General features: G+C 43.5%; 2 protein-coding genes across 2 annotated transcripts; both read right to left on the bottom strand.

Annotated features, from left to right (window-relative positions):
* Nucleotides 1–2,380: 2,380 nt before the first annotated feature.
* LOC141997529 (olfactory receptor 11A1-like) lies at nucleotides 2,381–3,328 on the bottom strand. The gene has a single exon (XM_074969903.1). It carries the CDS (start codon nucleotides 3,326–3,328, stop codon nucleotides 2,381–2,383), a length of 948 nt encoding a protein of 315 aa, XP_074826004.1.
* Nucleotides 3,329–14,823: 11,495 nt separating this feature from the next.
* LOC141997528 (olfactory receptor 6N1-like) lies at nucleotides 14,824–15,959 on the bottom strand. The gene is made up of 2 exons (XM_074969902.1): nucleotides 15,024–15,959; nucleotides 14,824–14,847 (listed from the first exon to the last, which is right to left on the bottom strand). The coding sequence occupies exons 1-2, from the start codon at nucleotides 15,954–15,956 to the stop codon at nucleotides 14,824–14,826; spliced, it is 957 nt and encodes a 318-aa protein (XP_074826003.1). The 5' UTR covers nucleotides 15,957–15,959.
* Between the last annotated feature and the right edge of the window lie 585 nt (nucleotides 15,960–16,544).

The raw sequence follows: 16,544 nt of genomic DNA, 5'->3' as shown, positions 1-16,544 counted from the left end.
AGCAGATATTCTACAAAAACATCCAAACTTGAGTTAAAAATTGTCAGTGATGGAGAATCCACCACAAAGTTGGTAAATTGTTCCAATGGTTAATTTCTCTCACTGTTAAAAATATATTCCAGCCATTGGTTCATGTTAGACCTTTCTCTGCTAGACTGAAGAGCCCATTATTACATATTTGTTCCCCATGTAGATACTTATAGAATGTGATCAAGTCATCCCTTAATCTTCTCTTTGTTAAGCTAAATAGATTAAGCTCCTTCAGTCTAGCATTATGTCATGTTTTCTAATTTTTTTATTATAATGACGTGTCTCTGAGCCCTGTGCAGTTTATCATCATATTTCTTGAATACTAAGCACCAGAACTGGACACAGAATTCCAGCAGTAGGTTGCACCCGTGCCAAATTTAGAGGTAAAATAACTTCTCTGCTCCTACTCAAGATTTCCCTGTTTATTCATCCCAGGATCGTTATAGCTCTTTTGGCCACAGCGTGCTACTGGGAGTTCAAGTCCAGTTGATTATCCACCACGACCCCCAAAATCTTTTTCAGAGTCACTGCTTCTCAGGATAGAATCCCCCATCCTGTAAGTATGGCCTGCATTCTTTGCTCCTAGATGGATACATTTGTTTTTAGCCACATTAAAACGTATATCGTTTGCTTGTGTTCACTTTACCAAGCAATCCAGTTTGATCTGAATCAGTGACCTGTTCTCTTCATTATTTACCACTCCCCGAATTTTTGGATCATCTGCAAACTTTATCAGTGATGATTTTAAGTTTTCTTCCATGTTATTGATAGTTAAATAGTGTAAGGCCAAGACCCTATCCCTGCAGAATCACTGCAGAAACAAACCCACACAACGGTAATTCCCCATTTACAATTACAATTTGAGACTTATCCATTGACAGTTTTTAATCCATTCAATGTGTGCCATGTTAATTTTATATCATTCTAGTTTCTTGATCAAAATGTTGTGCGACACAGTCAAATGCCTTACAGAAATCTAAGTATATTACATCAACACTATTACCTTTATCAACCAAATTTGTAATCTTATTAAAAAAAAGATATTAAGTTAGTTTGACAGGATCTATTTTCCATAAGACATGTTGATTGGCATTAATTACAATAGCCTCAGTTAATTCTTTATTAATCCAGCCCCATATCAGTCACTTCATTGTCTTCCCCAGGATCAATCTCAGGCCAACAGGCCTACAATTACTGAAGTCCCATTTACCCTTTTTAAAAATCTGCAGGATGTTAGCTTTCTTCCAGACCTTTGGAATTTCCCCAGTGCTCCAAGACTTATTGAAAATTACCCAGCTCTTTTAAAACTTTTGGATTCAAGTTATTAGGACCTGCTGGTGTAAAAATGTCTAACTTTAGTAGTGTCTCTTTAACATCCTCCAGAGATACTAGCGGAATGGAAAGAGCTGTATAATCCCATATGATGAGACCATATCATCAGCTTTTTCCCAAATACAGAACAGAAATATTTATTGAACACGTCTGCCTTTTCTGCATAATTATTGATAATTCTACCATTTCCATCCAGTAATGAACACATATCATTGTCAGAATTATTTTTGTTCCTGAGATATTCAAAAAATCCTTCTTATTGTTCTTATCTCTGCTGGCCAGAGATTTCTTCTCGTGTCCATTTGCTTCCCTTATCACTTTTCTACAATTCCTAACTTCTGAATAAAAACCTATTTTTTAATCCTTACCTTCTGTTTGCAAGTTCAGTATATTTTGTGCAGTAGAAGGCATAAGAGTTCAAAGAATAAGTTCTGGGTGGCATAATCATGAAAGGTGGAAGAACTGTCTAGTACATAAGTCACTGGTCATGAGCACTGGGGATCTAATTACAATTACTGGCTCAACCACAGATTTTCTGTGGCAACTGTTCTGCTGTAAATCGGGATAGTAAATCTGAAATACTTCCCTACCTCAGTAACCAACCGTCCTTTTGACCTAGATTAAGGAAAGTTGGGTTGGTAGCCAGGAGGTGACAGAGAGGTGCAAATAAGTCTGTGATTTTCATAGCATATATTATTGTGCAATGCCTCATAACTCCCTTAGAATCATTTGAGAATTCCAGACTAAACTCTTATTTTACTTTATATTCTCACTTTGGTTGGGTGCAGGGAATTAGCTAAAATATGTCTTCCCATGATCAGTAAGTAAAACACAGTTCAGTTTTATTCTGAATGTAAAGATCCTAGTATTGATGGATATTACACTATAAAATCTTTGCTCCTCCTCACATGTTATAAGCTCACACTACCAAAGACCTACTGAGAAATAAGCACTGCCCAGAACCTGAGTATTAAACAGTGCATCAGCTCTGCTCATCACCTTTCAGTCTTAAAAAAAATCAGTTGGGAATTCTTGTAAAATCTGCACATTTACAGACAATTTTTCTCAGTGCCTCCATCACCTTTTTGTTCCTCAGGCTGTATATGAAGGGATTGGTCATAGGGGTCAGGATTGTGTAGAAGACAGAGAACACTTTGTTGAGGTCTCTGAGCGTGTTGGTTTTGGGCAGCAGATACACAATCATTAGGGTCCCGTAGAACACTGTCACAACAATGAGGTGCGAGGAGCAGGTGGAAAATGTCTTTTGCCTGCCGGTGGTGGAAGGGATGGTCAGGATAGTGGAGATGATACAAACGTAGGACACCACTGTTAATGCAAATGGAGGCAGGGTGAATAGAACAACCAGGATTGTAATGACAAGCTCTATCAGGTAGGTGTCAGTACAGCAGAGATTGATTATTTGTGTGGATTCACAGAAGAAATGATCAATTTCATTGGGGCCACAAAAATGTAGTTGTAACATAAGGCATGTTATGATGGCAATAGCCAGACATCCATTTATCCATGACCCAGCTGCTAGCTGGCAGCAGAATCTGCCATTCATAAGTGTTGCATAGTGCAGAGGTTTGCATATCGCTAGATACCGATCGTAAGACATCACTGCTAGGAGGTAGCACTCGGTAGCTGCAAAGAAACTGGCAAAATAAAATTGTGCAATACAGCCACTGACAGAGATGGTCAGGGGACCAGCCAGCATCCTGGGCAGGATGGTGGAGGCGTAGCAGATTTCCAAGCAGGACAAGTTCCCCAGGAAGAAGTACATGGGGGTGTGAAGGTGCTGATCAGCCACAACTAGCACCACGATGAGGATGTTCCCGGCCATAGTCACAATGTATATTATGAGGAACAGCAGGAAGAGAAGGATCTGCAGTTGTGGGATATTCCCAAACCCGAGGAAGATGAACTGTGTGACAGCTGTTTCATTTCCCCATTCTCTGTTACCCATGGCATGTGTCTAGGGGAAAAAGAAAGAAGACAGAAATAGCTCTTGAATTTGATCAGACAAAACAGATTTAAATTTTACTCCATCCTATTGTGCCATACAGGTGGGGACACTGAAGCTGATGGTTCAATAATAGAGACTGCATTTTGACTCAATTTACAAAAAGAGTATTGATAGGCTTTCCTCAGCAGGTTTAACAACCTGTCATCCTCTCAGCTCAGACAAGGGACTCATTACGATGGTCAAGGGTCTGAGTACTGGACGGCTATCTAGACTCACAGACAGAATTTGGTTTGTGTAGCCTCATATTTCATCTCCTGACATACTAAACCAGGACAAATTTTGTCCAAATGTGGGAGATCATTTCTGAGAAGTGTTTGAAACCACAAGTCTAGACTTGGTGGTCAGATTAGGTAAGGCTATATCTTACTGTCCTTTAGTCCTTCAGATCTATGAATCTATCAGTGTATCTCTATGGTTATTTCACATTATTACCAAGTTCTAAAATACAAAAATCTCCCAGTGGACAATGTATTAGTATTATGACAATACTAATAATGGTTGAAAACACTTTTCATTGTGTGAGTTGGAAAAGCTGAAAATGTGATTAAATTCTACACAGTCCACAGCTGAGAATCCACTCTGTAACATGAATATATCACATATTCAGGCTGTGATTTTCATAGCACGCTAAGCAAATTAGGTACCCAACAAGTTGGCCACCGTAGTCCTAGAGATGGCTGGGAATTTTTCAGTGAAATGTGTTGTTGTTGAAATCAAAACTTTCCATCAAAATGTACCAGCTTCAACTTTCAAGTACATAAAAGGTTGTTACAAGGAGGAGGGAGAAAAATTGTTCTTATCCTCTGAGGATAGGACAAGAAGCAATGGGCTTACATTGCAGCAAGGAAGGTTTAGGCTGAACATTAGGGAAAACTTCCTAACTGTTAGGGTGGTTAAGTACTGGAATAAATTTCCCAGGGAGGTTGTGGAATCTCCATCATTGGAAACTTTTAAGAGCAGGTTAGACAAACACATCAGGGATGGTCTAGATAATACTTAGTCCTGCCATGAGTGCAGGGGACTGGACTAGATGACCTCTCGAGATGCCTTCCAGTCCTATGATCCTACCCAAAATGATTTATTTTTACTGATTGTTTTGGCCCTGCCAATGAACCAGAAAATCAGTTATTTGCTTAGCTCTAGTCTCCCATTGTTAAAGACTGCTATAAACACTGCCTGGTGTTGCTATGTGATGATGGTATGGCTCAGGGGTGCTCTGTGCCTCAGACCATGCTCTTCTCTCCAAGTGACAGGCCTACACCGGAACTCCTCTCAAAGTGGAACCCTGTGGGCCATCCAATTTTAGACTAGGTCACCAGGCTACAGCACCCCTTGTTTCACCAGCGGGTGTTTACCTCCGGTGGCCCTAGCTGGATTTGGCACTGCTATGGAATCCTCTCTGGGAACTTGCGATCAACGTGAAGTTGTATTGACTCAGGCTAGTATGACTGATTGGTTCATAGAAATGTGACAAAGAGGGAAAAGCGATACAAGCAATAAAAGCCTAGGTGCATATTGTTTTAAGGAACAGTGTGAAAATCAGCAGAAATAAAACAGAGTATATGGGCTATAGATTCAATGATACCATGTAAGAACACAACATAAGCCAGCCACCCATTACCAAATGTACTGAAGTTCAAGTACCTAGTTTTGATCGTACAGGATAATGATGAACTAAACGATGAACTTGTAAGCAGAATGGGAAAGGCATGGTCATGGACTAAATAGAGAGAAGTGAGTGGAGCAATCTGTGACAGGAGAATGCCTATCAAATTGAAAAACAAGATATACAAGACATTAATAAGTCCTGCGCTTTTGTATGGCTCTGAATGATGGGGACTGAAGAAAAAACCGGGCAGATCTCGAATACAGCAGAAATGAAAATATTAAGATGGATGCTTGGAGTCACAAGGGTGGACCATGATCACAAGTGTGAAGGTGGTACCTATTATCGAAAAGCTGAGGGAATCCCAGCTTAGATGGTTAGTGAGTGTGAGGAGAAGATTGGAAGAATATGTGGGAAAAAATAGGGTGTCAAACTTACAAGTGGAGGGCAAGAGATGGATTGGAAGACAGAAAACTAGATGGATGAATGTCATAGAAAAGGATCTGATTAGATGAGTTTCCAAGGAACTGGTGCAAGAGAGACTGGAATGGAGAAGAAGAACTCAAAGAGCCCAGCCCATATAGATGGAATTAAGGCTAGAAGAAGATGCATATTGTCTTAATTAAATGTAGTCTTTCCTTGACAGTTTAAGCATGTTTCACTTAACCCAGAAACACCTTCAAGCACTGGGGCTAGATGAGACAGGTTGCCCCCTGCAACCACAGCCTCTCAGCCAGTCTGACACACCAGCCAATGCCTTGCTACCCCCTTATTCACAGATGCATAGATGCTAAGGTGAAAAGGGACCATTGTGATCATCTGTCCTGCTGTATAACACAGGCCTTGGGACTTCCCTGAATCAGTTCATGTTTGAACTAGAGGAGACCTTTTAAAGAAACATCCAATCCTGATTTAAAAGTTGTCAATGATGGAGAAGCCACCCCAGTCCTAGGTCAGCTGTACCAATAGATAATTACCTTTGCAGTTAAAATGTATACCTTTTTCCAGCCTGAATTTGTCTAGCTTTCACTTTAAGTCATTGGATCTTGTAACACCTTGGTCTGTTAGATAATTTCTAGAGAAGATCTGCTAGATTGTCAGCTAAATTTCTGTTCCCCATGGAGGTCTGTAGCAGGTCGTGGACTCACCACCGCAACTCCTCCTGCTGGTTGTCTTGGGAATTAGCTCTTGTGCAGCCCGAACCGCCCTCTGCGGGCCAGTGTCTCACCTGCCTTAGGCCTCCATGTCCCTCCCAGACCCCAGTGCCCCTTACCCTGCGGTTCTGCCCACTGTGGTACCCCCACATGCTGGGTCTCCCCTCCTAGGGGAACCCCAACCCTCTAAACCCACCTTGCCTCAGTGGCTACTGCCAGTCGTCACCTAGTCCCCTCTCAATGGGGCAAACTGCTGTAATGGCCACTCATCATTGGCAAGGGGGTTGGACCAGTTGCCTCTGCCTATCCCCGGGCTGCCCCTCTGCAGCCCCAGTACCTTCTTCGGCCTTAACCAAGGCCTCAGCCTATGGAGTTGCCAGGCTGGAGCTCCCCAGCTCCTTTGCCCTTCCCCAGCAATGCTCAGCCTCAGGTACCCTTGCTCCTTCAGGCAGCTAGGCTCTTCTCTCTCCAGAGAGAGAGCGAGAGTCTGACCCCGCTCTGCCCTCAGCCCTTTTATTAGGGTTATTTATTGGTGAAGCAGCCACAGCTGCAGCCACACCCAATTAGCCTACCTTTTTCAGGAGCAGGGCAACTGCCCCGCTACAAGGTCCTTATAGCTTGTGATCCAGTCACCCTTTCACCTTCTCTGTTAAGCTAAATCAATTGAGCTTCTGCAGTCTCGCACTCTATGAGCTTGTCTACACAACGGGGACTACAGAGGCACAGTTGTGGCACTGTAGCTATGCCGTGCTAACCCTGTACTGTAGCTGCAATGGGAAAGAGTTTTGCACCCCAGAGCAATGTATCGGGCCCCACACTACAAGAAGGATGTGGAAAAATTGGAAAGAGTCCAGCGGAGGGCAACAAAAATGATTAGGGGACTGGAACACATGACTTATGAGGAGAGGCTGAGGGAACTGGGGATGTTTAGTCTGCAGAAGAGAAGAATGAGGGGGGATTTGATAGCTGCTTTCAATTACCTGAAAGGGGGTTCCAAAGAGGATGGCTCTAGACTGTTCTCAGTGGTAGCAGATGACAGAACAAGGAGTAATGGTCTCAAGTTGCAGTGGGGGAGATTTAGGTTGGATATTAGGAAAAACTTTTTCACTAGGAGGGTGGTGAAACACTGGAATGCGTTACCTAGGGAGGTGGTGGAATCTCCTTCCTTAGAAGTTTTTAAGGTCAGGCTTGACAAAGCCCTGGCTGGGATGATTTAGTCGGGGATCGGTCCTGCTTTGAGCAGGGGGTTGGACTAGATGACCTCCTGAGGTCCCTTCCAACCCTGATATTCTATGATTCTATGATCTATGTCAATCTAAACTTTAAGTGTAAGGCAGGTCTAAGGCCAATTTTCTCATCCTTAATCATTCTCGTGGCTCCCTCCGAACCCGCTCCAATTTCTCGGCATCCTTCTTGAATTGTGGACACCAAAACTGGATGATTAGCAGTTGCAGCACTGTCAAATACAGATTATATTCTTCCTTCTCCCACTTGAGATTCTCCTGCTTATACAACCGAGGATCGGATCAACCCTTTGATCACAGGCTGTCTTTTTATCCACTACAAAGCTCCTGCCAGCAGATCCCCTCTAGATTTGGAGAATGGATCCTTGCCCCTCCCGACTGGTTGCTTGACCTTGGCTTGAGAGAGGAGTCAGGCAGCCTTCCGATGTATGTTCATATATTACACTCCGCCCATACCCAGTAACACTTTAGCTCTATCCCTTATATTTTCTCATTATACTAAAAGCCCCATTGGGTTGTGGGAAATGCAACACACAGTGTTTGTGTTCATTGTTTACACATATTAGTAAGGATCCCTTTGTTCACCTATATTAGTGTAAGATATAAGAGTATCAAAAAGTCAAACCCAAAATTCTATCTCAGGTTGACAAACGAGCCTATATACTAACAAAACGTCATAGCAGTCTGGGATTGGATGCTCACCTGTAACCACAGGATAGCTCAAGCTTGAATCAATGAGCTCTTATTTCTTAGGGTTTGGTGTCCCGCACTCTGGTTCCACAGCTGAAATTCTTGTCAATCCTCCTTCTTTAGGAACTTGATTTTCTCAGTAAAGAGACCTCCCTCTCTCTTTAGTCTCTCTGATTTAGTTGGTGTTGGTCCTGCTTTGAAGAGGGGATTGGACTAGATGACCTCCTGAGGTCTCTTCCAATCCTAATATTCTATGATCTATTGTCTATGATATTCTATGATCTCTGAAGGGACGAGTATATTTGGAAATATACTTCTCCCGCTCTATTTACAAAGAACAGATTTGTGTCCTCTGGTGATGCCTTCACGCTTTTTAAATAAGACCCTCCTGTATCCTAGCTCCCTGTTGATTAATTTTGGTCTTCCAAAGCTTTGTTGCTAACAATGCCCAGTGTGACTTATTGAAGCTATATTTATTTATTTAAGTATAATGATCCCAATGGGAAAACATTTCAGATAATGATGAAATGCCAGTTTACATTTTTTGGAACACGCTTGTCCCAGGTGATGGGCTGTTACAGTGCACTATCCCTTTATTAATGTTCAATAACCTTGGCCATCTAGTGGGCATTTCAGAACATAGCTACTCATTTCTCATCGAGTGGACCTTTTGCCACATAATTGCCCCTTTCTTATTATTTTATCTTCTACTGAAATCTGTTGGTCAATATTCAATATAGCTGACTCTTTCTCTTTCTTCCACTCTGCTGCCACCTAATGTAGATTATGCAGCATAACAGCATTCATCTTTACCCTCTGCTCTCCTCTCTAGTGATTATTTTTTGCTATATTGGTCTCTTTCCTACCCTTGGCTCCCTTCTGCCACCTGGTCAATGCGCAGTATAACAGCTCAGTTCCCACCCCTAACATGCTACTATCCAGCGGGCAATGCATAGCATGGAGGTCCACATCTTTCCTGGCCACTTACACTGATCATAGAATCATAGAATCATAGAATATCAGGGTTGGAAGGGACCTCAGGAGGTCATCTAGTCCAACCCCCTGCTCAAAGCAGGAACAATCCCCAATCAAATCATCCAGGCCAGGGCTTTGTCAAGCCTGACCTTAAAAACTTCCAAGGAAGGAGATTCTACCACCTCCCTAGGTAACACATTCCAGTGTTTCACCACCCTCTTGGTGAAAAAGTTTTTCCTAATATCCAACCTAAACCTCCCCCACTGCAACTTGAGACCATTACTCCTTGTCCTGTCCTCTTCTACCACAGAGAATAGTCTAGAACCATCCTCTCTGGAACCACCTCTCAGGTAGTTGAAAGTAGCTATCAAATCCCCCCTCATTCTTCTCTTCTGCAGACTAAACAATCCCAGTTCCCTCAGCCTCTCCTCATAAGTCATGTGTTCCAGTCCCCTAATCATTTTTGTTGCCCTTCGCTGGACTCTCTCCAATTTATCCACATCCTTCTTGTAGTGTGGGGCCCAAAACTGGACACAGTACTCCAGATGAGGCCTCACCAATGTCGAATAGAGGGGAACGATCACGTCCCTCGATCTGCTCGCTATGCCCCTACTTATACATCCCAAAATGCCATTGGCCTTCTTGGCAACAAGGGCACACTGCTGACTCATATCCAGCTTCTTGTCCACTGTCACCCCTAGGTCCTTTTCCACAGAACTGCTGCCAAGCCATTCGGTCCCTAGTCTGTAGCGGTGCGTTGGGTTCTTCCGTCCTAAGTGCAGGACCCTGCACTTATCCTTATTGAACCTCATCAGATTTCTTTTGGCCCAATCCTCCAATTTGTCTAGGTCCCTCTGTATCCTATCCCTGCCCTCCAGCGTATCTACCACTCCTCCTAGTTTAGTATCATCTGCAAATTTGCTGAGGGTGCAATCTACACTATCCTCCAGATCATTTATGAAGATATTGAACAAAACCGGCCCCAGGACCGACCCCTGGGGCACTCCACTTGACACCGGCTGCCAACTAGACATGGAGCCATTGATCACTACTCATTGAGCCCGACAATCTAGCCAACTTTCTACCCACCTTATAGCGCATTCATCCAGCCATACTTCTTTAACTTGCTGACAAATATACTGTGGGAGACCGTGTCAAAAGCTTTGCTAAAGTCAAGAAACAATACATCCACTGCTTTCCCTTCATCCACAGAACCAGTAATCTCATCATAGAAGGCGATTAGATTAGTCAGGCATGACCTTCCCTTGGTGAATCCATGCTGACTGTTCCTGATCACTTTCCTCTCATGTAAGTGCTTCAGGATTGATTCTTTGAGGACCTGCTCCATGATTTTTCCAGGGACTGAGGTGAGGCTGACTGGCCTATAGTTCCCAGGATCCTCCTTCTTCCCTTTTTTAAAGATTGGTACTACATTAGCCTTTTTCCAGTCATCCGGGACTTCCCCCGTTCGCCACGAGTGTTCAAAGATAGTGGCCAATGGCTCTGCAGTCACAGCCGCCAATTCCTTTAGCACTCTCGGATGCAACTCGTCCGGCCCCATGGACTTGTGCTCGTCCAGCTTTTCTAAATAGTATCGAAACACTTCTTTTTCCACAGAGGGCTGGTCACCTTCTCCCCATGCTGTGCTGCCCACCGCAGCAGTCTGGGAGCTGACCTTGTTCGTGAAGACAGAGGCAAAAAAGCATTGAGTACATTAGCTTTTTCCACATCCTCTGTCACTAGGTTGCCTCCCTCATTCAGTAAGGGGCCCACACTTTCCTTGGCTTTCTTCTTGTTGCCAACATACCTGAAGAAACCCTTCTTGTTACTCTTGACATCTCTTGTTAGCTGCAGCTCCAGGTGCGATTTGGCCCTCCTAATTTCATTCCTACATGCCCAAGCAATATTTTTATACTCATCCCTGGTCATATGTCCAACCTTCCACTTCTTGTAAGCTTCTTTTTTATGTTTAAGATCCGCTAGGATTTCACCGTTAAGCCAAGCTGGTCGCCTGCCATATTTACTATTCTTTCGACTCATCGGGATGGTTTGTCCCTGTAACCTCAACAGGGATTCCTTGAAATACAGCCAGCTCTCCTGGACTCCTTTCCCCTTCATGTTAGTCCCCCAGGGGATCCTACCCATCCGTTCCCTGAGGGAGTCGAAGTCTGCTTTCCTGAAGTCCAGGGTCCGTATCCTGCTGCTTACCTTTCTTCCCTGCGTCAGGATCCTGAACTCAACCAACTCATGGTCACTGCACCCCAGATTCCCATCCACTTTTGCTTCCCCCACTAATTCTTCCCGGTTTGTGAGCAGCAGATCAAGAAAAGCTCCCCCCCTAGTTGGCTCCTCTAGCACTTGCACGAGGAAATTGTCCCCTACGCTTTCCAAAAACTTCCTGGATTGTCTATGCACCGCTGTATTGCTCTCCCAGCAGATATCAGGAAAATTAAAGTCACCCATGAGAACCAGGGCGTGCGATCTAGTAGCTTCTGCGAGTTGCCGGAAGAAAGCCTCATCCACCTCATCCCCCTGGTCCGGTGGTCTGTAGCAGACTCCCACGACTACATCACTCTTGTTGCTCACACTTCTAAACTTAATCCATAGACACTCAGGTTTTTCTGCAGTTTCGTACCGGAGCTCTGAGCATTCATACTGCTCCCTTACATACAGTGCTACTCCCCCACCTTTTCTTCCCTGCCTGTCCTTCCTGAACAGTTTATAACCATCCATGACAGTACTCCAGTCATGTGAGTTATCCCACCAAGTCTCTGTTATTCCAATCACGTCATAATTCCTTGACATCACCAGGACCTCCAGTTCTCCCTGCTTGTTTCCAAGGCTTTGTGCATTTGTATATAAGCACTTGAGATAACCTGATGATCACCCCTCATTCTCAGTATGAGGCAGGAGCCCTCCCCTCACAGACGTTCCTGCCTGTGTTTCCTCCCGGTATCCCGCTTTCCCACTTACCTCAGGGCTTTGGTCTCCTTCCCCTGGTGAACCTAGTTTAAAGCCCTCCTCACTAGGTAGCCAGCCTGCTCGCAAATATGCTCTTCCTTCTCTTCATAAGGTGGAGCCCGTCTCTGCCCAGCACTCCTCCTTCATGGAACACCATCCCATGGTCAAAGAATCCAAAGCCTTCTCTCCGACACCACCTGCGTAGCCATTCATTGATGTCCTCTAGTTTCTGTTATAAAGCTTTACTTCTCTTTTTACTTTCTTCTGATGCCCATTTGACAGTGTAACTTCCCCTTTCTCGCCTCTTTCTGTATTAGCAAACAGTGAACATTCAACTATCCATCCAGATATAGCCACAGCCTGAGAACTTAAAAGTGCCGAAGACTACCCAGAACTTCCTATCAGACAGGAAATGGATAATATACCCCAACAAGGCCTGAAATCACAAGAACCACTATGGAGCACACGTGACCACCCCGCATCTCTGGATATAGTCAGGGAATGGCAAAGTGTCTGGACCTCATCTACCCTTCCAAAGAAGCACGTAATTACTGACCCAAGAAGCTGCCCTCCTGGTTTCAACCTGCCATGCAGAATTTGGACCACATTGACCTGTGTCTAAACAAACCATAGAAGATGTGGCTACTTGATGCACAAGTGAAAAATTGAAGACACATCTATGTGCAACTGCAGTGAGAACCGCCAAACCATTGAACATACCACAACATAATGCCGCAAATACAGATTCCTAGGTGAATTGGGTGATTTCCACAACCTCATGGAGAAGGTCTTGAAATGGCTTCTAGTCCTCCACCTCCATCTGTAGAATGTTGCTTTGCAGATGCCATATGTGCGTGCGAGAGAGACATCTCTTGCAACTCCTTTCTGATAGTCATTTGGCAGGGTAGCTTCCTCTTTCTTGCCCTTCCATTTCGGCTGCTCTCCACTGGCCATTGTACATCACTGCCACACCTTTCCCAATCCTGACACGCCTCTGCCCACCAGTGGTCTTAAAAAACACATCTGCGCCTTTCTCATGTCTTCCCTTCCACTGGGTGTGCTCTACTCTGAATGATAGCCACCAGGAAGCAAATTGCACAACGGCACGATTACAGCAGTAGTGGGTATCACAGCTGGTACAACAGCAACGGCTCTTGGTCTTTGAGCAGTGGGTTTCCCCTCAATCCAATGCATTTCCATGAATGTGGGGTCTGTTTCCAAGGGTACTGGCTAAATGTAGGCTACACTGAGTGACCCCCCAGTGGGCAGAAAGACTGAGATAGTCAATTGGGTCTAAGGGAGTTAGGTACCCAAACTCTCATAGGCCCCTAGGACCTGAACATTCCTGAACATTGTTATTATTAAGAATCTGCTAACATAGAGAAATATTAAAGTACGACTGGTAAAATGCACAGAAATGATCCTTTGCTGTTAAGCATCCCTGACTTAGCACCTATCCCTTTATATCAACTTGGCTTGAAACATTCTCAGAATTATACAACTTCTTCTACCAAGGAGATTCACTATCTGAATTTATCACCACTACCAAGAAAAAGAAAATACAATTAGACTGTAAATATAAGGCTTAAAACGTAAACTGTTTTGAAAAATGGAAAAGAATGTCTGGTGAAAGTTTTGGAATAAGTGTCATTTTGCAGCTTTCAGAAAGAAGGGATTTTTCATGAATTTGAAACATTTTGTATTTTGCCACTTTTTTTTCATGTTACCACTGGAAATTAGGGAAAAAGAGGTGAAAAATGGGGAAGTGGAAGGCAAAGAAAAAAAGCAAATGCTGAAAAAAACAAAATCCCAAACCTGAAAACATACACACTTTAATTTTGGGGTGTCATGAAAATAATGGAAAAATAATAAATTATAAAATTTCTGTTTCAAAAAGAAAATTTTCTGTGGGGTGTGGGGGCAGGCATTCAAACCTGCTCAGCCGGAAAGAGAATGCATGTCAGAAATTCTCAGCGTATCATCACTTTAGTAACTGATCTTTCATTTGGCCTGAGATAGAGATGAAATAATGTGAAATCCAGCCCCACTGAAGTCAAGAGGGGTATTTACCGTTGACGTCAATAAGGCTAAGACTTCATTTCATGGACCTTGTCAAAAATATAAAGGGAAGGGTAAACACCTTTAAAATCCCTCCTGGCCAGAGGAAAAACCCTTTCACCTGTAAAGGGTTAAGAAGCTAGGATAACCTCCCTGGCACCTGACCAAAATGACCAATGAGGAGACAAGATACTTTCAAAGCTGGAGGGAGGAGAAACAAAGGCTCTCTCTGTCTGTGTGTTGTTTTTGCCAGGAACAAAACAGGAATGGAGTCTTAGAACTTAGTAAGTAATCTAGCTAGATATGCGTTAGATTCTGTTTTGTTTAAATGGCTGATAAAATAAGCTGTGCTGAATGGAATGTAGATTCCTGTTTTTGTGTCTTCTTGTAACATAAGGTTTTGCCTGGAGGGATTCTCTATGTTTTGAATCTGATTACCCTGTAAGGTATTTACCATCCTGATTTTACAGAGGTGATTCTTTTACTTTTTCTTCAATTAAAATTCTTCTTTGAAGAATCTGATTGCTTTTTCTTTGTTCTTAAGATCCAAAGGTTTGGGTCTGTGTTCACCTATGCAAATTGGTGAGGATTTTTATCAAGCCTTCCCCAGGAAAGTGGGTGTAGGGTTTTGGGGGGAAAGATGTTTCCAAGAGGGCTCTTTCCCTGTTATATATTTGTTAGATGCTTGGTGGTGGCAGCAATAAAGACAAGGGCAAAAGGTAACATAGTTTGTACCTTGGGGAAGTTTTAACCTATGTTGGTAAAAATAAGCTTAAGAAAAATAAGCTTTTCATGCAGGTCCCCACATCTGTACCCTAGAGTTCAGAGTGGGGAAGGAATCTTGACAGATCTTGTGCCTATAACTCAGTAAATCAGCTCAGGTCATCTTGTTTTGTTTTGAGCCTAAAAGTACTGGCTAGGGATGCCTGAGTTCTTGAGAAAGCCACACATTTATGGATCAATCTGCCCAGGGCCTCCTTCACCTCCTTATTTCTCAGGCTGTAGATGAGGGGGTTGATCAGCGGGGTCAGGACAGAATAGAAGACAGAGAACATTTTGTTCAGGTCTCTCAATGTGTTGGATTTCGGTAGCATGTATACAATAATGATAGTCCCATAGAACATTGTCACCATGATGAGGTGTGAGGAGCAAGTTGAAAAGGCCTTTTGTCTGCCGCCAGTGGAAGGGATTCTCAGGATGGTGACGATGATATAAACATAAGACAACACGGTTAAAAGAAATGGGAAGAGTGTGCAAAGAGATGCGAGGAGCAAATCCAACACCAAGATCAGGCTGGTGTCACTGCAGGACAGTTTTATTACTGGGGTGAAGTCACAGAAGAAATGGTCAATTTCATTGGGGCCGCAGAAGGTTAGTTGTGACATCAAGGATGATATGATGAGAGTGGCCAGACAGCCGCTTAGCCAAGATCCGGCTGCTAGCTGGAGGCAGAGCCTGCCATTCATAAGGGCTGCATAGTGCAAAGGTTTGCATACTGCTAAATACCGGTCATAAGACATAGCAGACAAGAGACAACATTCTGTAGCTGCCAGTGAAGCAAAGAAATAAAATTGTGCAATACACGTAGAGACAGAAATGGTCGTGTCCCCAGTCAAGAGACTGGCCAGCATCCTGGGCAGGATGGCTGAGCTGTAGCAGGTCTCCAAGCCGGACAAGTTCCCCAGGAAGAAGTACATGGGGGTGTGAAGGTGCTGATCAGCCACAACTAGCACAACAATGAGGATGTTTCCAGCCACTGTCGCCATGTAGATCATTAGGAACAAAGGGAAGAGAAGGATCTGTAGTTCAGGGACCTTCCCGAATCCCAGGAGGATGAACTCCATGATAGACGTTTTATTTCTCCAGCCTGTGTCTGCCATGGGGTGAACGTAGAGACAATTTAAAAAACCCTGCAGTATAATCACAAGAACAAAGTTAAAACAGGAGTCAAGTGTCAGCAATTAATCCCATAAATGTTCAAAAACTCATCTACCACTCATTGTTACCAGTTCATCTTTTGAATCCAAATCACAGAGGCAAATGCTGGCTATCTCATGTCAAGAAAACAAACCTTTATTACCACCCCATCTTATCAGATCATGAATCAGTGTAACAGCAGTCCATTTTGCTGGTGGCCCAAGCACAGACATGGCAGCTCAGACCATTTATTGATCATATCCCATTTATTCTGCCATACTAGAGAAGGGCAATACTAGTTCAAGCCTGAATATCCACTTCTCTCAGTGAGTGGAATATGATGGGTTAGGGAAAGAACAAAAGCAATGAATATTAAATAGTAAGGACCAGTGTTTTTTAAAGGTATTTAGACTCCTAACATCTATTGAAATCAATAGACATTAGGTGTCTAAATACCTTTAAAAATCTGACCCTAAGTGACTCTCAACCTGAAGTACAGCAGAGGTACCCCTCTGCTATAATACCCAATAAGAAGATTTTCAAAAGAACCT

The sequence above is a fragment of the Natator depressus genome, chromosome 13, assembly GCF_965152275.1.
Source record: "Natator depressus isolate rNatDep1 chromosome 13, rNatDep2.hap1, whole genome shotgun sequence".
Taxonomy (NCBI): Eukaryota; Metazoa; Chordata; order Testudines; family Cheloniidae; genus Natator; species Natator depressus.
This window is presented reverse-complemented; position numbering and strand designations above follow the sequence as displayed.

Excerpts from the sequence above, each read along its gene's own strand:
- LOC141997529 (XM_074969903.1), bottom strand. The coding sequence starts at position 3,328 with ATGGGTAACAGAGAATGGGGAAATGAAACAGCTGTCACACAGTTCATC.
- LOC141997528 (XM_074969902.1), bottom strand. The coding sequence starts at position 15,956 with ATGGCAGACACAGGCTGGAGAAATAAAACGTCTATCATGGAGTTCATC. Across the intron at positions 14,848-15,023 it reads GCAGATTGATCCATAAATGT|CTTATTTTTACCAACATAGG; the intron begins GTGGCTTTCTCA and ends ATTTTTCTTAAG.